The sequence below is a fragment of the Ovis canadensis genome, chromosome 25 (assembly GCF_042477335.2).
Source record: "Ovis canadensis isolate MfBH-ARS-UI-01 breed Bighorn chromosome 25, ARS-UI_OviCan_v2, whole genome shotgun sequence".
Lineage (NCBI taxonomy): Eukaryota > Metazoa > Chordata > Mammalia > Artiodactyla > Bovidae > Ovis > Ovis canadensis.
This window is the reverse complement of record NC_091269.1, coordinates 41,851,323-41,873,418: the sequence shown is the minus strand read 5'-3', so window position 1 is coordinate 41,873,418 and position 22,096 is coordinate 41,851,323. Positions and strand designations below refer to the sequence as shown.

The window sequence follows — 22,096 nt, the reverse complement described above, 5'->3', positions numbered from 1 at the left end:
ATACGGTATTAAATAATGTTGAAAGTGAAAGTCTGCTCTTATCTCTCTTTGCCAGAGAACCACTGTTAACAGTGGATATATTTTCCTCCAGATTGTTTTCAAAGCATATCCTGACTTCTTCTCATTATTATTTCTCAAGTAATTTTAAGTGGCCTACAGTTAAAATGTGGCTATTATAATAATATAATTTTTATTGTGAAATATGAATTAAGAGGACCGCTGTATTTTCAAAGCAGATCTGGCGTTAAATTGGAATGTTTCTTAAATATTCCATCATCATTTGCTTGTATAAGCTTATCAAATGAAATCTCCCTTCCCAGAACTGGTACATGTTTATCTTGTATGATTCATTTGATTAGATGGTATATTAAAGGACAAATATAAATCCAAGCTCATTTTTATTAAATGTGGTGAAGGTGTGGAACAAAGAAAAGGCCACCTAACAGGAGAGGTAAGGTCTCTTTTGCTTTCTGCTTATCATCTGCTGTTGAGGGATTGACATAAGAATAATTTCTTTCATTCTGGAAACTCTGAAAAATGAGGCCAACAATAATGTGCAAAGAGAAGGTGAATCGTAGATAAAAATGTAAATTTTTACAACCTCTGCTCTGGTAGTCACTGGTGTGTGCATCCGTGGTAATAATTTAATGAGCTTTTTATTTCTGTTGGAAAAAGTGACATCTCGTTTATATCTTGGTACATTTACATTGTCGTCAGCAACAGGAAGGATTACTCACTCGAGCTGGCAGCTATTGCAAGATGTTTTTTATGTATTTGTTTTCCTTCTCTTTCAATAGCCCCACCTTTAGGATTTTCCTTTTAATCCATCAATTGCTACTACCTCCAGCAGTGATATTAAATATTTAATGATATATTAAGCACCTGTGCTGCTCAGCTTTGGACAGGGTCCAGGAGGAACCCTGCCATGTTGGGCAGTATCTCTGGTTGCTGAAGGAATAGTTGAAGTAGTGGTTTTGGGGGATGAGAGCTCAGGAACAGTAGCCCTTTACCAACTGGGGTACAGAAGTATTTCATTAGTTTCACAATTGGTATGGTGGTACCATCAGTACTGACTATACATTGTCCTAACATCTTTTGTTTCAGAGGACATTGACTACTTCCCATGAGGTATTTTTAAGCGTCTCTCAGGATAATTTTAATTATTTTTCCCACTAACACTATTAAAAGGTGCCTAATTCACAAAATGTTTTAAGGGCATGTCACTCTTTTGGTGCTTGTAGCTTAGGTAATAGCATTCTATGAACATCTTTATATTCACATTCAGATTGGAAGCCTCTGCTCATTCATTCATTGAACAAATACTTTTTGAGCACCTGCTACACCTCTTTAGTACAAGGGAGGCAGCAGATAACAAAACGAAGTCTCTGCCCTCATGGAGTTTGCATTCTCATGGAGGATTATAAACAAATAACTGTACCTAATGTCAGGGGGTAGGTACCATGGGGGCTTTCCAGGTGGCACTAGAGGTAAAAGACCCTCCTGCCATTGCAGGTTAGACATAAAAGATGCTGGTTCGATACCTGGATTGGGAGGATCCCTTGGAGGAGGAAATGGCAACCCACTCCAGTATTCCTGCCTGGAGAATCCCATGGACAAAGGAGCCTGGCAGGCTACAGTCTATAACGTCGCACAAAGTCAGACATGAGTGAAGTGACTTAGCACACACTCAGGTACCATGACGAAAAGTAAAGCAGAGTAAGGGAGATAAAGGAATGGGGCTGATGGGGTGGGCAGCTATTTTATGTAGAAGGTTGGAGAAAACTCCATCAACAAGACAATACCCAAGCTGACATCTGGAAGAAGTAAGCTGTGTGAGTGCTTAGGGTAAAGTGTTCTTGGCAGAAAGGACAGCAAGTTCCAAGTCCTGGGGCTGCAGTGTGCTTGGTGTACTCAAGGAACATCAGGGCAGCTACTATGGCTGTAGTGAAGGAGATGGGCAAAGTAGGAGGAAATGAAGTTGGAGAAGGAAGAGAAGGTTAGAGAGCAGGCAGAGTATGTCAGACCTAATAGCCATGGTGAGAATTTTCAGTTTAATTCCAACAAAAATGAAAAGTAAAAATGGAAGTGATTTTGAGCAGAGGAGTGATATTATGTGACTTCTTTTACTTTCTATTTTCTTTAAGATCATTTAAAATTTTTTAAAATTTTATTTATTTATTTGGCTGTGCTGATTCTTAGATGTGGCACACAGGATCTTTAGTTGAAGCATGTGAACTCTTAGTTCTGGCATGTGGGATCTAGTTCTCTGGTCAGGGAATGATCCCAGCCTCCTCTATTGAGAATGTGGAGTCTTAGCCACAGACCACCAGTGAAGCCCCTCTTCCTTTTTTTTTCCTCCCTTTTTTGGCCATGCTGTGTGGCTTGCAGAGTCTTAGTTGAACCCAGGCCCTCAGCTATGAAAGTGTGGAGTCCCAGTCTCCAGACTACCAGGGTATCCCCTATGTAACTTATTTTTGAAAAGACCACTCTGACTGCTGGGTAGAAGATAAAGCAAGGCAAAGGCAAGGAGATGAGTTGAGCAGCTAATATAATCATCCAGCCAAGAGAGGATGGTGGCTTGGACTAGAGTGATGGCAGTGGAGGCAGGGGCAAGAGGTCAAAGCTTGGGTATAGTTTAAAGGTATACTGACTCCACAGATACAGTCAACAGGGCTTGTTGATGAATTAGAAATGAGATGTGAAAGAAAGAGAAGAGTCAAGGATGACCCCAAGTGTAGAGGAAACTAGTGAAGCATTTCCTGACCCCTCAAGCACAATTAATCTTACTTCTGTATTTCTCTTTCGCACACTGTACTGAAATGATTTATTTATATGTCTGCTTCCTTACTAGACTCTAAGTTTCTCAAGGGCACAACCTGGATCTTAGTGATGAATGATGACATTTTCATTATCCTCAGAGATGAAGGAGAAAGTGGGGATTAGAGGGTAACATGTACTGCAGGAAAATGGAAGGGGCAGGAGGCAGTCAAGTGTAGCCTGGTGAGCACCAGCTGGAGAGCCTGGCAGGCTTGGATTTGAATTGTGCTCCATCACTTGGAGCTTAGGACAAGTTACATTAACCTCATTTAGCTCTTTAGATCATATAAAATGTGAATAATACTAATATTAATAACCTGAACTTGATAAGGTTGTTGTGAACAAGAAACTATACTCATCCCACCCCCTAGTCACAGAATAGTCACCAGAGTCCTCGTTTGAGTTCCAAGTCACACAGCAAATTCACACTGGCTATTTATTTTACATATGGTAGTGTGCATGTTTCCACGCTACTCACTCCATTCGTCCCACCCTCTCCTTCCCCAACCCCTGACAGTGTCCATAAGTCTGTTCTATACGTTTGCATCTCCATTGCTGCTCTGCAAATAGGTTCATCAGTATCATCTTTCTAGATTCCATGCTGCTGCTGCTTGGTCGTGTCTGACTCCGTGTGACCCTATGGACTGCAGCCTGCCAGGTTCCTCTGTCCATGGGATTCTCTAGGCAAGAGTACTGGAGTGGGTTGCCATGCCCTCCTCTAGGGAATTGTTCCATACCTAGGGATTGAACCTGGATCTCCTGCATTGCAGGGAGATTCTTTACCGCTTTCCAGTATTCTTGCTTGGAAAATTCCATGGACAGAGGAGCCTGGCGGGCTACAGTCTAGGGGGTTGCAAAGAGTCAGAGACGACTGAGTGACTGAACACACACACACACACACACACACACACACACAGAAAAGATTGTAACTTATCCAATGTTTGTAAATGTCTATCCCATGAGATAAATTATGTCTGTTGCTCATATCTGCATCATCAGCACCTGGGATAGCACCTGTCACATCACTGGAGCTCAGTAAAGGGAGTGGATAAACTGTGAGCCAGGTACTTTGCATATATTATCTCACTTGTCCTTATGGTACACTTTATAAACGAGGAAAAGAAAGCTTGATGAAGTGAATTGGCCCAAGGTTACATAGCTGGTAAATAACAGACATATTTCAGTGAGATCAGTTTGACTGGGCATTTAAAATAACTCCTCTGGGGCATGCTCATTTTCTGATTTGTTTTCCAGTGGAGACTTTTCAGAAACTGCAGAAGGCAAAGGACATTTTGACTAATGAAGCAAGTCGAGCCCGCTATGACCAGTGGCGAAGGAGCCAGATATCAATGTCATTCCAGCAGTGGGAAGCTTTGAGTGACTCGGTGAAAATGGTAGGTTTCTCGCTGGGATGAAGGGAATTTTTGAAGCTCAGGCTGCCCTGGATTAGACTCACATAGTAGCTTAAAGGGGCTTCCCTGGTGGCTCAGATGGTAAAGAATCCGCCTGCAATGTGGGACACCTGGTTTCCATCCCTGGGTTGGGAAGATCCCCTGGAGGAGGGCATGGCAACCCACTCCAATATTCTTGCCTAGAGACTTCCCATAGACAGAGGAGCCTGGCAGGCTACAGTCCATGGGTCGCAAAGAGTTGGACATGGCTGAGCAACTAAGCACAGCACACAGCCCAGTAGCTTAAAGTGTCAGTGGACAAGAGGAGAGAAAAGACCAAGAAGCTGGTAGAATCTGGATACAATGCAGTATCCACAAAATCTTGTGAAAGGAAATGCAATACATCAGGGTCAGAAGAATCTCCGACTATGCTTTTCAGTCTCTTTGGCTGTTTGTATATGTATATGTAGATTTGTATACATGAATATGTATATACATATGCTTCCTGTTATCATCTATTGTTTGATACATTCTGATAACTGTGCTTCTCAAGTTGCTCATACAACACTGCTGAAGTTTGAACCAATGCAAATTCATATGCTCCATCTTTTTAGTTCATATGAGCTTGTTCTCTTTTCAAAACTTAATAAAGTCAATAAAAACAGGACCTGATTAATCAAAGAAATTTGTAAACTATTCCTGTTATTATTTTGGTAAAAGAATTATTGGATAGATGCAGAGAGACTTTTAAAACCATTCTGTTATTTTCTTCCACGCCATTAAAAAAACCGAATATAAAATAATCTCTATAACTTTTATGTTATATATTTATTTTGTCCTTCCATGGACCATTGTAGATTGTAGAGAGAATGTAATTTTAAAGGTTTCTACATTCTTAGTCATGATTTACATGATTTTTTTAATCTGCCTTTTTTTTTTTCCCTACAGGAATACTTTTCTATAACATGAGACTTAAAAATGGAGAAGTTACCTTATAAGGAAGTGTTCAGGGACATGTTAGAATAAGTGTATAAAGTGATTCACATCTCTTAAATTCCAGTTCTTCAGGGTTATGTTCAGATTCCTTCTTAATAGTTTTTATTTAAACAAGACTTGATCAAATTGATTTTTCATTGATAAATGACCTGTACCAGTGAGGGAGGGTCTTTGAAGTGATGGGGAAGAACAATGCAAAACTCTCAAAGTATATAGTGAAAGCCACTCTATATAACATGTAAATGGTTTTCTTCATTTCATTTTAGAATGCAGTGTATATTTATATGATTTGTTTACAGTTGGTTAATTATTTATGAAGGACTAACCATAAGACTGTTGAATATACAAACAAAATATCTAGAAAATCTTTAAAAAAATAGTGACTTAGCTTCACATACTCAAAAATAGGATTTTTCTTCTACATTTTGTCTATCCAAAATTCCTTGTTAACTCTGACTAAACATTGTTCTGCCACCTCTATATAACCATATTTCTATTCTCTTGAGTATTATATACTGTAACTGCTAGTGAATTAGTGACCCTTGCTATTTTAATGCCTTTTGATTTATAGTTCATTTTTCTTGGTGACCCACTGAACTGTATTACTTAATTTTAACTGCTAATATCAAGTTAGCTGTGGATTTTTCAAAAACTTTTCTCCAAGTCCCTGTTCTAATTTATATTGCAGATGTCTTTCCATTAAATACTAATGGCCTATCTCCAAACACATCATTTCTGCTTAGAATTTAGTTTAATTATGAAGTGTTTGAGGGCTTACAATAATTACATTTCAGATCTTACTGGCTGCATTATTGGTCTTGTCAGCAATGTTGAACTACTATGCTGGGCTAGCGTTTGGTTCGGGATTTATTTTCATTAGTGGTACAAAAATGATGAAATGCATATCTTTCCACTTTAAATCAGCAGTGACATTTTTCCTTGCACAGTCTTTGTTTGGGCTCAACCATGCTGTTTCTGTATTTCTTCCTCAGTGAACTTTGAAACCCCTATACCAAGTTTCATGTGTTTTGTACCTCACTGCATATACTTTCTTTTTTAAAAAAATTTTATTTATTTATTTATTTATTTTTGGCTGCACTGGGTCTTTGTTGCTGTGTTGGGCTTGCTCTAGCTGTGGAGCATGGGCTTCGGGGCACACAGGCTTCAGTAGTTGAGGCACATGGGCTCAGTAACTGTGGCACACAGGTTTAGTTGTCATGTAGCACCTGGGATCTTTCTGGACCAGACATTGAACTCATGTCCTCTGCTTTGGCAGGTGGATTCTTGACCACTGCACCACTAGGGAAGTCCCAGATAGACTTTCTGTAACTTCCTTTCATTCCCTTCTGTTCTAATTCTCATAGTGACTTCTGCATGCGATCCTCACATGCAGAAGTAAGGTTCTCTATAACATTTTAGTTGTCATTTTTTTTGTGTGTGTGCATCTTTTGTCCATCCTTTCACACTCACTACTCTAGAGAAATTAATAACAATTGTCATACCCAGTATTGTTCAGCACCTATTAGATCACTACCATTGTGTAGATAAATATCATCATTAGGGTATTTGGACTAGATATACTACATACGCCATTCTGACGATAAAGTGGTTATAATTCAGGACTTGAAATTTTAGGTGACATTTATCTAAAACATATCTGCATGTTTGCTTGCCCTAAGGACAAATCACAATGCACTTTTGCAGCATCACACAGGTTCCTATCATGAGAATCTCCTACAGGGAATTCCTCACACAGCTTCAGGGATGATACATTTCTATCATTCAATGGTGATGAAACTCTAATTTGTATTTTTTTCCCCACAGCAAGTCCTTGTCACTTAACCAGCTATTGATTTTCCTTTTTCCTTTTTAGAAGCTCCTCCTGATAGTTTAACTTGTAAAACTTTTGATAAATCTATCTCCAAAAGGGAGAGGATATATATGTATGAATGGCTCTTCCATTTTTCTGTACAGTAGAAACTAACACAACATTGTAAGGCAACTATACAACTAAAAAAGAATTCGATCAGGTCAATGAATATGTTGGAAATTTAAGTCTAGATACGTAATATTGGTTTAAAAGAGGGAAATTTAAATCTAGATATGTAATGTTGGTTTTAAAAAAGGGACTATGAAGTGGGGACTTCAGTAACGGTGGCCTTCAGATCTTGGAATAACTTGAAAACAGATACCTTTCCAGCTTAAAGAATCTTAGGGAAATCATTACTGTCTTATTATATGGTTTTACCCCAAGGGATCCACGGTGTGAATGGTTCTTCCTCCAAAATGGCTTGAGGATGCTTCTGGGGAAAGGGTTACAGCAAAGCCACAGTCACAATAAAATTCTGAGAAAAACATTCTCATAAGCTGTTAAAAGTGTCCCATGCTGTATCAGTTGCTACAAATGCTTTCAGAGTATTTACTATAGGTCAGTCATTAATCCTCACGCCGTCATCTAAGGCAGACTGTAGGCGCTTTTATTCTGAGAGAGAAGTACTGAGACAGAGAGTCAAGATATTGTATTCAGGCCACCTAGCTGACCTGTGACACATATAGCTCACGTTTTCAGTTCTCTGGACCTGAAAGTTTGCATTTCTTACTCTCAGTTTTTCACTAAGTTTCTCAATATCCTTTGCCCTCCACAGACAAAGCCACTGGCCAGCCTCCTCTATTCCTTGCACATGCAAAAAACCCAAGAAACGAAGGAAACAAAACAATAACAACAGATCCAAACCAACCAAACTAAAACTAGCTTATATTTTACACCAGCTGAAGCCGTTGCCTCTTTTTAAAATTAAGACTTTTATTTTGAAATAAAACCTACAGAAAAATGCTCAACACCTGCGTTTATAATTTAGTAAACAGTTGTGAAGTCTATACTTGTAACCATTCCTCTCCCCAACACACATATTACTGGTACCCAGAAGCTCCCTCCTTAATATATTTTGGCAATCATAACTCCATATAATTTTTATTTTGTTAATTTTTAATTTTTGGCCACACCCTTTGGCATGCCATATCTTAATTCCCCTACCTGGGATCAAATTTGTGTCTCCTGCAATGGAAGTGAGAAGTCTTAACCACTGCACCACTGGGGAAGTCCTTCATTAAAAATTTAAAACCTAGTTGTACATATATATAGACTTGTCAGAGAAAATTTAGAAGACACCAAAATATAAAAAGAAAAAAAAAAGACTTTATAATGCTGCCATGCCAAGATAACCCCATTAGTATTTTGATGCATTTCCTTCCAGTGTTTTCTGCCCATCATTTGTTAGCGTGAGAGCCGGTTACACTGAATGATGACATTGCTTTACGGGGTCTTTCTTTGGGGAAGAGGAATTAGGATGATGCTCCTTTGCAGCTGAGGAGAGACAGGTTGAATGTGGGAAGAAGTGAGTTCTCTGGTTGGATCAAAGCAGAAGGCTTGAATATCCTTATGGTTTTAGGGTGTGCACAAGGCTATATTGCCCTTTAGTATGTATGTTTTATGTATGTGTATCTATATATATATATTTATCTATATTTGAGTGTATCTTTGTGCCTTTTAATTTAATTGAGATCATCTATTTGTTATGTGTGTGCTCAGTCACTTCAGTCACGTCTGACTCTTTGTGGCCTCATGGATTATAGCCCGCCAGGCTCCCCTGTCCATGAGATTCCCCAGCAAGAATACTGGAGTGTGTTGTCATGCCCACCTCCCAGGATCTTCCTGACCCAAGGACTGAACCTGAGCCTCCTGAGTCTCCTGCATTGGCAGGCAGGTTCTTTACCACTAGTGTCACCTGGGAATCCCATTTGTGATCATGTTGGCTGGTATTCATAAATACCATATTATTAACATTTCTAAATTCTCTTAAAAAATGATGATGAACAGATTTATTTAAGATTCCAAGGAAGCATTTTACCAGGTTGTACTTTCCCTTTTTTCTGATGAGGTGCTTCTCCTGGTTCTTGTCTATGTGGTCAGTGTTAGTGCTCCTGAGACAAGTGGTAAGAAATGATGGTATCACTCTAAGCTCTGTAAGATCCTGATGATCCCTGCTCCTTCCCCGCCCCATCCCCTTCACGTTGCTTGGGTGAGCAAACATGGCCAAGCCCACATGCAATGGGCCACCGCCTCCCTATGTTGCTTTGTTCAAACTGGCAAATAAAGTGGTGCTCTGGGAAGGAGTTGGCAGCTGCAGTATTTTGAGAGAATTTCATCTGAGTGCACTGCAGATGAAAAGCCTGATGTCCCTTGCATCATGGGATGGGTGTGTAGCAGAGGCAGTGGCCCCTTCTGTGAGTTTTGGCACAATTTTTAAATGTCACAACTTCTGAGTTTATTCACTAAGCCTTGGACTTCAGAAAATCAATGTTTTTGTTTTTGCTTTGTGCTCTTGTTTTGCTTTTATTCTTTTTTTTCTTTTTAGTACAGGAAAACAATATCCTCATTATTAGGAAAATAATTTATTCTACGGTTTTAATTTGCCCCAATACATGGCTTATGGGTTTTTCTTCGGTTTCTGAGTAACAGAGGTTACTGTTCAGTAGTGCTTTAGGAACAGCATCCCACAGTATCAGATGAGATTTCAAGAAACAGTTATGTTTATTATTTTGGCTTATGCCACAGCTAATTATTCTACTTGAATATTCTTGATACAGCAAACTCTATTTCTTACTCTGTATTCATCTATTCTACCTTTAATTTATCTACACATCCATCCAGTTTTAAACATCTTAATAGGAAATACAGAGAGTTCCCTGGAAGTCCCAAGGTTAGGACTGGGCACTTTCACTGCCATGGTCTAGGTTCAATCCCTGGCCAAGGAAAAAAGGTCTTGAAAGCCATGCAGCTCAGCCAAAAAAAGAGAGAAGGAAATACATATATAAGACATATGTGAAAAGGGTCCAGAAGCATGCATGGGTAAAAGTAACTGTCTCTTACCTTTGCTCCATTTTGAAGATCCATTTTTCATTTTTTCCTCACTCCTGACATCACCATCAGTAGCCAGAGCTAGGCTGGAAAAATTACACAGTTAAATTATTTGGCAAAGGACCACTACCAAGTATATCGGACACCATTCTAGGATATCGAGTTTCTGGGGAGAGTTTTCAAGTGTTTTGAATCTTGTGTTTGTCTAAAAATATAAAAGTTTAGCCAGAAGTCAATGGGGGAATGCCCAACACTTGATTTATGGTCCCTGATTTTTTAAAACTGTAACTTAAAAAATAATAAAACACTTAAAAAAGAAAACTAGTACAATAGGATATGTAATAAAAAGTGAGTCCACCTTTATTTCATACCTCAGTTCTACTTCCCTCTCCCAGAAAGCTACCATTGTAGTTTCTTGTGTTTTCTTTCAGAAAACTTCCATAATGTATACAGGCACATTCATAAAAAGTCTCCAGAATAATTCTATCATTGAATGAGGGGAAAGTGAAGTCACTCAGTCATGTCTGATTCTTTGTGACCCCGTGGAATGTAGCCCTACCAGGCTCCTCCGTCCATGGGATTTTCCAGGCAAGAATACTGGAGTGGGCTGCCATTTCCTTCTCCAGGAGATCTCGACCCAGGGATTGAACCTGGGTCTCCTGCATTGTGGGCACGTGCTTTACCGTCTGAGCCACCAGGGAAGTCCATGCTGCTGCTGCTGCTGCTGCTAAGTCACTTCAGTCGTGTCCGACTCTGTGCGACCCCAGAGACAGCAGCCCGCCAGGCTCCCCCGTCCCTGGGATTCTGCAGGCAAGAACACTGGAGTGGGTTGCCATTTCCTTCTCCAATGCAGAAAAGTGAAAAGTGAAAGTGAAGTTGCTCAGTCGTGTCCTACTCTTCGCAACCCCATGGACTGCAGCCTACCAGGCTCCTCCGTCCATGAAATTTTCCAGGCAAGAATACTGGAGTGGGGTGCCATTGCCTTCTCTGAGGGAAATCCATAATATCATTTAAAAAAAAACCAAATGGAGAGATATTTTAAAAGTTCTTGTTATTTGATGGTAACTGGACTTGAAGTGAATTAACTTAAAATTAGGACATATATTTCACATTAAATATTGACTAACTTCCTGCTTTGTGCCATGAGTTTCCTTAAAGAAAACTCCAACAAAACATGTATGCAGGTCAAGAAGCAACAGTTAGAACCAGACCTGGAACAACAGAATGGTTCAAAATTGGGAAAGGAGTACGTCAAATATGTATTTGTCACTCAGCTTGTTTAACTTATATGCAGAGTACATATTGTGAAATGCCTGGCTGGATAAAGCACAAACTGGAATCAAGATTGCAGGGAGAAATATCAATAACCTCAAATATGCAGATGTTACCACCCTTATGGCAGAAAGCGAAGAGGGACTCAAGAGCCTCTTGATGAAGGTGAAAGAGGAGAGTCAAAAAGCTAACTTAAAACTCAACATTCAGAAAACTAAGATCATGGCATCCAGTCCCATCACCTTATGGCAAATAGATGGTGAAACAATGGAAACAGTGACAGACTTAATTTTCTTGGGCTCCAAAATCACTGTAGATGGTAACTGTAGCCATGAAATTAAAAGATGCTTGCTTCTTGGAAGAAAAGCTATGATAAACCTAGACAGCTTATTAAAAATCAGAGACATTACTTTGCCAACAAAGGTCCATAGGGTCAAACCAATGGTTTTTTCCAGTAGTCATGTATGGGTGTGAGAGTTAAGAATTGATGCTTTTGAACTGTGGTGTTGGAGAAGACTCTTGAGAGCCCCTTGGACTGCAAGGACGTCAAACCAGTCAATCCTAAAGGAAATCAACCCTGAATATTCACTGAAAGGACTGATACTGAAGATCTAATACTTTGGTCACTGATGCAAAGACCTGACTCATTAGAAAAGACCTTGATGCTGGGAAAGACTGAGGGCAGGAGGAGGAGGGGACAACAGAGGATGAGTTGGTTGGATGGCATCACTGACTCAATGGACATGAGTTTGAGCAAGCTCCAGGAGATGGAGAAGGACAGAGAAACCTGGCGTGCTGCAGTCCATGGGGTCACAAAAAGTTGGACACGACTGAGTGACTGAACAACAACTGCTTGTGCCATGAGTTTTCTTAAAGAGAAGATGTATAATCCAGAATTCTAATATTTGCCAGCTCTGCATTGATCATGGCTGGAAGGAAGGTCACAACAGTAGTAGGTTTAATCTCTGGCATGGCTCAAGGTACACAGTCCAGTTGTTTGTTTTTTTGATATTAAAATACACATAAAACCTACCATTTAACCATTTAAAAGTGTACGTTTCAGTGGCACTAAGTACATTCCCAAAGTTGTTCACCCATCATCACTGTCTAGTTTGAGATCTTTTTCATCACCCCAAAAGGAAACCCCTGTCCTTGTTAGCAATCATTTCCTACTCCCTTCTCACCCAGCCTCTGCTAACCACTAATCTGCTTTCTATCTGTATGAATGTGCCTATTCTGGAATTATACAGAATGTGGCTTCTTATGTTTGACTTCTTTTCCTAAGCATAATATTTATAAGGTTTATCCACATTGTAGTACTTTCTTCCTTTCTTATGGTAATATAGTATTTCATTGCACGGATGTGCCACATTTTTGTTTATCCAATGAATTGATGGACATTTGGATTATTTCCATGACTGCTATGAATATTTGTGTGTAAGTTTTTCTTTCAATTCTTTGTATCTAGGAACTGAATTGCTTGGACATATGCTAATTTTATGGCTAATTTTCTGGAAAAACATCATTCTTTTAATTTCTCTGATGCTGGTCCCTTTCCTTTATACTAGGATACAAATTTCTCCTCATATTCTTTGTTTTCCAAATCAGTGAGGATTAATCAATTAATATCTGAATTTGTTGATTAATATCTGGCTAATAGTCAAGTCCAACATTTTGTTAATCAGCATTATAATAGTAGGTTAATGTTACTACGTATTGAACTTTAACTATAGAAACTATATAATATGGATTTTATATTATACATCTGCTTTCAATTAATGTAGTCAATGCACTGGGCTGTCAGAGGAAAAAAGGATCTGATGTTGGAAGAATCTGACCAGACTCATACTGACAAAATTGAAAATGAGGAACAGGACGAGCAAAAACAGATAAAGAAAGAGGAGCTTGGTTCAACCACAGAGAAAATGGAGCAGAAAGAATCCAAATCTGTGGAGAAGTCATTCTCCCCACAAAATCCAGATTCTCCAGGTAAGTCATGTCATGTATTTTGTAGAACAGAGGTCTGAGATTAAAAGACCCATTTTATATCATATGTATTCTCAACCTTTCCAGTTACATAGTAATACCAACTATAAATGTTGTTTTGGCACCTTGCAAGATGCTTAGCATCGACACAGAAACTAGATATATTCCTTAACACATCCCTTGCAAGCGAAAACTTGAGACATTTCTGGGATCATCTTCTGCTTTACTGAAAAAACACTAGCTAGCTTGTGTTGGGTATATATGTATATATTTACTTATTTTTAAACTTTTTTTAAATTTTTTGATGTGAGACCATTTTTAAAGTCTTTATTGAATTTGTTACAATATTGTTTCTGTTTTATGTTTTGATTTTGTGGCCTTGAGGCATGTGGGATCTTAGCTCCCCAACCAGGGACTGAACCCACACCCCATGCATTGGAAGGCAAAGTCTTAACCACTGGACCACCAGCGAAATCCCTGTCTTGGGTATTTACTGTGTGCAGTTCTTTTCATATATTTTATTACTTAAAATCTATTATTTAATATTAATTTTACATGAGTTAATTTATTTAATCCTCATTACAAGTATTATTCTCATTTTACAGATGAGAAAACTGAAGCCTCGGGAGGCTGAATAATTTTCTCAAGGTTATCCAGCTTGTATGTGGCAGGAAAGGGGTCTGAGATGAGACAGTTTGACTGCAGAGTCTGCATTCTAAGGCACTGCACTATCCTCAGAAGATACATTATCTGTAGGTAGCTCTGTAGACATTTGACCCACGTATAGGTCCACTGAAGCAGGGTATTACAAAGGTTAAACTCTTGGCTCCTAAGCTAACCCACCTGGGTTCATATTCCGTGCTAAGTTGCTTCAGTTGTTGTCCAACTTTTTGTGACCCTACGGACTGTAGCCCTGTAGGCTCCTCTGTCCAGGGATTCTGCAGGCAAGAATACTGGAGTGGGTTGCCATGCCCTTCTCCAGGGGATCTTCCCAACCCAGGGATTGAACCCAGGTCTCCTGCATTGCAGGCAGATTCTTTACTGCCTGAGCCATGAGGGAAGCCCCTAAAAATCCAGAAGCACATGAAAGAGCTCAAGCAGCAAGGGCCAAGTTGGGTGCCAGGTGGTGGTCCAAAGGCCCAGAGCCATGTATGCAACCTGAGGCCCAACGTCCTTGGCAATAGACACCAAAGGAGACCATGTCAGCTTGGAATCAAGATTGCTGGGAGAAATATCAATAACCTCAGATATGCAGATGACACCACCCTTATGGCAGAAAGTGAAGAAGAACTAAAGAGCCTCTTGATGAAAGTGAAAGAGGAGAGTGAAAAAGTTGGTTTAAAGCTCAACATTCAGAAAACCAAGATCATGGCATCCAGTCCCATCACTTCATGGCAAATAGACGCTGAAACAGTGGAAACAGTGTCAGACTTTATTTTTCTGGGCTCCAAAATCACTGCAGATGGTGATTGCAGCCATGAAATTAAAAGATGCCTACTGCTTGGAAGGAAAATTATGACCAACCTAGATAGTATATTAAAAAGCAGACACCACTTTGTCAACAAAGGCCCGTCTAGTCAAGGCTATGGTTTTTCCAGTAGTCATGTAAGGATGTGAGAGTTGGACTACAAAAAAAGCTGAGCACCGAAGAATTGATGCTTTTGAACTGTGGTGTTGGAGAAGACTCTTGAGAGTCCCTTGGACTGCAAGGAGATCCAACCAGTCCATCCTAAAGGAGATCAGTCCTGGGTGTTCATTGGAAGGACTGATGTTGAAGCTGAAACGCCAATCTTTGGCCACCTGATGCGAAGAGCTGACTCATTGGAAAAGACTCTGATGCTGGGAAAGATTGAGGGCAGGAGGAGAGAGGGCAGGACAGAGGATGAGATGGTTGGATGGCATCACCGACTCAATGGATATGGGTTTGGGTAAACTTCGGGAGTTGGTGATCTACAGGGAGGCCTGGCCTGCTGCCGTTCATGGGGTCGCAAAGAGTCGGACATGACTGAGTGACTGAAGTGAAATGAAGTGAAAGTTATTTAACTCCTTTACACTTTAGTTTCCTCATCTACAAAACAGAGATCTAAGTGGTACCTTCTTATAGAGTTACCAAGAGGATTAAATGAGGTGATCCATGCAAAATGCTTAGGACAGTGATTTGCCTATAGCAGGCCCTGGGCAATTGTTAGCTATGGTTATGATTTCTTTGTCTATCTGCCCATCTGTTTATCTTGTATAGGTGTGTTATATATCCACACTCTAACTACCCTCAACACCCCAGTAGAATTTAGCCTTTAAGTACAATATTGCTTCTGTTTTATGCTTTGGATTTTTGGCCATATGAGATCTTAGCTCCCCCTCCAAGGATCGAACCCACACCCCCTGCATCAGAAGGCAAAGTCTTAGTCACTGGACTGCCAGGGAAGTCCCTAGTCTTTCAGTAGAAGTTTCCTGAATGTCCTCAAAATCTTCTTATAAAAAAGAAGGTAATTAGATAGGTTATGGTGAACTATAGTCTTTCTAGAAATAGTCTCTTCTAAACTCTCTTTGGTGAGAATTTTTACATGCTTATTTCTTGGTGGGAATAAAGATTCTTAGTGCTTCATTCAGGTGCCTCTGCTGGTTTTCCAAGAGATCCTTTCGTAGAGCCTGCAGTTGATTGCATCAGCCTCATAACTGGCAACGGTTATAATATAACAAACAGATCAAAGCAGAAGGCCAGATGTCCCAAGAAGTGTTTCAGGGAAACATACACATATAAACACCCACCCACCCACCACAGTTTGCATATACAGGTAAACACGTGACTGCTTCCCATTTATCCTTGGAATGTTCAGATCTGTGCTTCCTGAACCTCTCTAGGCCCTCCTTGTGACTTTTTATTTCAGATTCAGGCCTATTCTGAGTTCACTAGAGTTGAGGGGGTTGATCATGTCAGAGCCTCACACTAAGGCCACACTCAAATCCCTTTCATAAGATTCTATAAAATTTTCTCTTTCTTTTAAAAAAGTTATTTAGATATTTAAAAGCCTCAAAGTAATATGAGCTTATCATTGAAAATTCAAAGAATCAGGACATCCCTGGTGGTCCAGTGGTTAAGACTCCCCACTTCCAGGGGGCAGGGAGCTCAGGTCTGATCCCTGGTCCGGGAATTAAGGTCCCACATCTCAAGCAGTGCAGCCAAAAAACAAAAACAAAAAAAACATTAAAAATTCAAAGAATCATACATAGACAATAACTTAGTGTCTACCCTAGTGTCTCATCCTTCTCTGCTTCTACTTCCTGAAGTAAATAGTGCAAATGCCCGGTGTGTGTCCTTCTACACTGGTTCTCTACCTTAACAAAGGCATGCATAAGCATATGTTCGTTTGTGAGGGTTATACTGTGCACATTTCTCTCTGTTACACAGTAACTAAGAGTACAGACTCTGTAACCAGAGCCTGGCTTTTTCCACTGCTGAGTTATGTGACCTTGGGCAAGCAAATTAACCTCTCTGTATTTATGTCTTCTTATCTCTCTATAATGGTTAAAATATTAGTGTCTACCTTATAAGGTCTTTTTGAGAAGTAAATAACATATGTAAACTATTTAGACCTGGCACATGGCCAGCGCTTTTTTAGTGTTAGCTTTTATTACTATGGGGTTTCTCCTTAGACCCTTATATTTAGAATGAACTCATTGGTTTTAACAACTGATAAATATTTCATAGTGTAGATGTATTGTAATTGACTCTGAACAAGTTGTGATGCCAGTTTTGATACCCTCACATCATGCAGTATATTATACTATGGTTAAGGAAGGAAGTGAAGGGGGTGAGAGGGGGAGAGGATCACTGTTCTGAAAACTACTACTGAAGAATAAGAATTAGGAAATTTTACTGAAGGCTGCATATACCAGTATTTTCTTAACGTTATTTAAGAGATTATTGGCTGTTCTGAGTAGTGCCTTAAAGTTGGGTTTTCATATGCCAAAGTACAGTTACATGCTTATTTATAATTTCATTTGACTGCAATGAAAATTTTTATAATGTCAGCATTTAAGAAATACTATTCATGTCAGCTTTACCAAGCCCCAAGTGGCTTCCCACATAACTTTTCAGCATTTTTGTTGATTTCCTCAAGCAGTGCTTGGTATTTACTTTGAAGTTTGCCTTTTGATGCCTCTTCTGTTGCAAACATCCATCAAACAGCCCCCATCATTTCCAGCTCTTCATTGCAGCCAGGAAAAAAAGGAGCACAGCATCTGAAAACCCACATAAGAGACAATCTAATGTTTACTTTATTTTCATTTAAATATGCAATAAATGTGCCTTCTGATAAATACAGTTCTAGAATCAAATAGTATTGCATAACATCCTGGAGTAAAAAAAAAAAAAAATCAAACATAGCAGATGCTGTTGATGTGCCAACATATCTTCTGGGCATCTGCTTTCCCAGGCATTGCCAACCATACGGCTCCCACCAGAGGGCTTTCACTGGCAGTGAATCTGGTTTGGCAGCAAGTGAGCGGACAGTTAAGTGCCAGGGAGTAAATACCCTGTGGATGTAGCCATCAGATAATAAATGTGAGTGGGAGGATAAGTTCTCCAACACCTTCACCCCTCAAGTGGAACAAGTCTTGATTTTTTTTTTAGTATTGTCTCCCAGGGCTCCCCAGGGGATCAAATCCTAGTTGTCCAGAGTAGTAACTTCCTGAAAATGTACCTTTTATAGACTTGGCTCCTTTCCCTACTTCCCTATCAGGGTCTGTTGGGATCACCTCCCAGATTAGCCACTTGCATTCAAATTCTTGTCTGAGGTCTATTTCTAGGGTAACCCAAATGTGAAAACATCTTTTTTTAAATTCCCAAAATAACATATATTTAGTGTAGAAATGTGAGGAAAATACGGTCAAGCAAAAGGAACAAAATACAGTAACTTGCAGTCTTACCACTTAGGGAAATATTTATCATTACTATTTTGGTATATTTTTAAGATATGTTAGTATACTTAAGATGAAAAGGATATCACTGTACATATTTTGTGTGTGTGTTTCAATTACAAGTTGTTGGAAACAATTTTATTTTTGCTTTTTCCCCAAAATGGAAATTCTTCAGATTTTTTTCTCTGATAATTGTAAAGAAAGTGCAGATCCTATTTTCCTGGGATAATCACTGTCAACTATTCTGTGTATATTTTTCCTGCTAGATATTTAGATAATATTTTAAATATCAGTGAAGTATGTATTATTTATTATTCTATATTTTATGTATTATTCTGTAACCTGTGTTTTATTGGCAGTATTTTAAACATAAAAAATAATATAAAGCATACTTGTTCATTGTAGAAAAGTACGAAAATACAGATGAACAGAAAAAGAGTATAAAGAATGAAAATCATATGTATTGCAACTGTTCAGGAATAGCTACTATCAACATTTAGGGGTAATTCCTTGTAGACTTAAAAAAGCTTTTATATAAATACCCATGTAAATAATGAATTTATAAATGAGATCATGCTCTCAAAATTATTTCCTAACTACTAGTTACTTAGCAATATATTATGAACATTTTTCTATAATGATAAATATTAAAAATTGTTAATGACTATATCAAAACCTTTTAACCAATTTTATGTTACTGAAGATTTAGATTGTTTCTTTGAAACATTTATAGATGGTATCACAATAAACATCCTTATAGTTAAACCCTTGGGCACATCATGATTATTTCATTAAGATAAATTTCTAGAAGTAGAATTATTGGTTTAAAGGTTTATACATTTTAATGAGTTTGATAAATATTGCCAAATTACCTGCTAGAAGAATTTTGCTAGAAGAAATTTGCCAATTTACCCTTCCTGAAAGAGATGGGAATACCAGACCACCTGACCTGCCTCTTGAGAAACCTATATGCAGGTCAGGAAGCAACAGTTAGAACTGGACATGGAACAACAGACTGGTTCCAAATAGAAAAGGAGTACGTCAAGGCTGTATATTGTCACCCTGCTTATTTAACTTATATGCAGAGTACATACATCATGAGAAAATGCTGAGCTGGAAGAAGCACAAGCTGGAATCAAGATTGCCAGGAGAAATATCAATAACCTCGGATATGCAGATGACACTACCCTTATGGCAGAAAGTGAAGAGGAACTAAAAAGCCTCTTGATGAAAGTGACAGAGAGTGAAAAAGTTGGCTTAAAGCTCAACATTCAGAAAACGAAGATTATGGCATCTGGTCTCATCACTTCATGGGAAATGGATGGGGAAACAGTGGAAACAGTGTCAGACTTTATTTTTTTGGGCTCCCAAATCACTGCAGATGGTGATTGCAGCCATGAAATTAAAAGACGCTTACTCCTTGGAAAAAAAGTTATGACCAACCTAGATAGCATATTGAAAAGCAGAGACATTACTTTGCCGACTAAGGTCCGTCTAGTCAAGGCTATGGTTTTTCCAGTAGTCCTGTATGGATGTGAGAGCTGGACTGTGAAGAAGGCTGAGCGCCGAAGAATTGATGCTTTTGAATTGTGGTGTTGGAGAAGACTCTTGAGAGTCCCTTGGACTGCAAGAAGATCCAACCAGTCCATTCTAAAGGAGATCAGTCCTGGGTGTTCTTTGGAAGGAATGATGCTAAAGCTGAAAGTCCTGTACTTTGGCCACCTCATGCGAAGAGCTGACTCATTGGAAAAGACTCGGATGCTGGGAGGGATTGGGGGCAGGAGGAGAAGGGGATGACAGAGGATGAGATGGCTGGATGGCATCACTGACTTGCTGGACATGAGTTTGAGTGAACTCCGGGAGTTGGTGATGGACAGAGAGGCCTGGTGTGCTGCAATTTATGGGGTCGCAAAGAGTTGGACACGACTGAGTGACTGAACTGAACTGAACTGACCCTTCCTCTAGTAGAGAATGAACATGACCTTTTTTCTAGTTTTCAACAAAGTTGTTTATTAGAATGAAACAATCTTACTATTGTTAAATAAATTATTTGTATTTCCAGGGATTCTTTCCATTGACCTTTTACTTTTGGCAGCTGTTTGAAAGTAGTTTTCAATTTCTTTGCAGATGAATTGTCAAAATTCCTACCACTGGAAGCATCTATAAATATCCTTTTATTTTTAAGCATTTAAACATGTGAAGTCCTATCATCCACATAAATCAATTCCTGTTCATAAAGATTCAAAAGTCTGTTTATCCATTTGTGTAAGATACTAAAAACTGACACCAAAGACTTACCCTTACATTTCATTTATTGCTTGAAATCTTATGAACAAGCTATTTTACTATGATAAGCTTGACTTTTCCCACCTTTAATTTTAAAATATCCCCTTCTCTCTTCTACAGGTTTTGCAGACGTGAACTGTTGGCACCTTCGTTTCCGCTGGTCTGGGGATGCTCCTTCAGAACTCCTGAGGAAATTCAGAAACTATGAAATATGAAATATCCCTGTTCCATAGAGGAGAGATAAAAAGAAAGAAAGAGAGAGAGAGAGAGAGAGAGAGAGAGAGAGAGAGAGAGAGAGAGATCATTTCTTGTGCTGCCAACTTGCAGTCTTTCTTCAGATCTTAAAAATGTCATATTTGTGAATTGCTGAGTACCAAATCATTCCTCCATCCTTGAACCCATTCTCTCAATGTGTTTTTTAAATGAGAAAATTTTCAGACTAATTTATTTCAATATTGAAGTAGATTAAGGCCCTTAGATCCAGAGCAGATTGTATTATGTGTATTTTCCTGTTAATGTTATTTATAGATATCTATTAAAAATCAATCCTTGTTGTTAAATATTTCATTGATGTTCCATGATCGTTATTAGTGCTAGATATACAAGAAATGTTTTGTGACTCTGAACTTAAAATGAAATGTGAAATTACTTATGTATATTGAATGAAATAAATAATCTTTCCAAAGTTTATAATGAATTTTTTATTTAAAAAATTTATTTATTTGGCTGGATCAGACCTTATCCCTTGAAGAAGGGAATGGCAACTTACTCCAGTATTCTTGGCTGGAGAATTCCATGGGCAGAGGAAACTGGCAGGCTACAGTCCATGGGGTTGCAGAGTTGGACATGATTGAAGTGACTGATCACGCACACACATTGGGCCTTAGTTGCATCATGAGAGATCTTTTGTTGCAGCACTCAGATTCTCTAGTTGCAGCAGACGGGCTCTCTAGTTGTGGTGCTTGGGCTTAGTTGCTCTGAGGCATGTGGGATCTTAGTTCCCTGACCAGGAATTGAACTTGCCTCCCCTGCATTGTAAGGCTGATTCTTAATCACTGAACCACCAGGCAAGTCCCCATAATGAATTTATAGTTCAGTTGTATTTTGAAAATAATTTGAATAAGTATTTCTACTTCAATTTTAATAATTATAAATTTAAAACATTACTCATTTGAGAACATGTTTTCACAACAGTTCTTTTATTATATAGCAGGTGATACATTTATAAACTATATTCTAACTATGAAAATGGACCTATGACGTAATATGTCCTTTTTAGGTTGGAATTACTAGGTTTTTCATGAGTGTAGTTGATGGTTACTTTTTATTGTGGAAAGAAGTGAATGAAAAATTAAGAATAAAAATGATTTTAGAGCAGGAGTTCCTTGTTCAAAACAGAATTTTCACTGTTCTATAGCAAAGTGAAAAAAAATAATATAGGAAGATTTTTTTAAAAGCAAAATAATTCAGAAATTATGTCCTTCCTACCTTTGTGATTTAAAATGTGCTT

General features: G+C 38.8%; 1 protein-coding gene across 2 annotated transcripts in view; it reads left to right on the top strand.

Annotated features, from left to right (window-relative positions):
• Nucleotides 1-21,279, top strand: part of DNAJC12 (DnaJ heat shock protein family (Hsp40) member C12) — a 42,260-nt gene extending 20,981 nt beyond the window's left edge. For both annotated transcript variants that reach the window (XM_069572519.1, XM_069572518.1), the window contains 3 exons: nt 4,072-4,211; nt 13,179-13,383; nt 20,707-21,279. In XM_069572519.1, the coding sequence (XP_069428620.1) occupies nt 4,072-4,211; nt 13,179-13,383; nt 20,707-20,801 (440 nt within the window). In that variant the 3' untranslated portion in view covers nt 20,802-21,279. The remainder of the gene's footprint in view (nt 1-4,071; nt 4,212-13,178; nt 13,384-20,706) is intronic.
• The last annotated feature ends 817 nt before the right edge of the window (nt 21,280-22,096 follow it).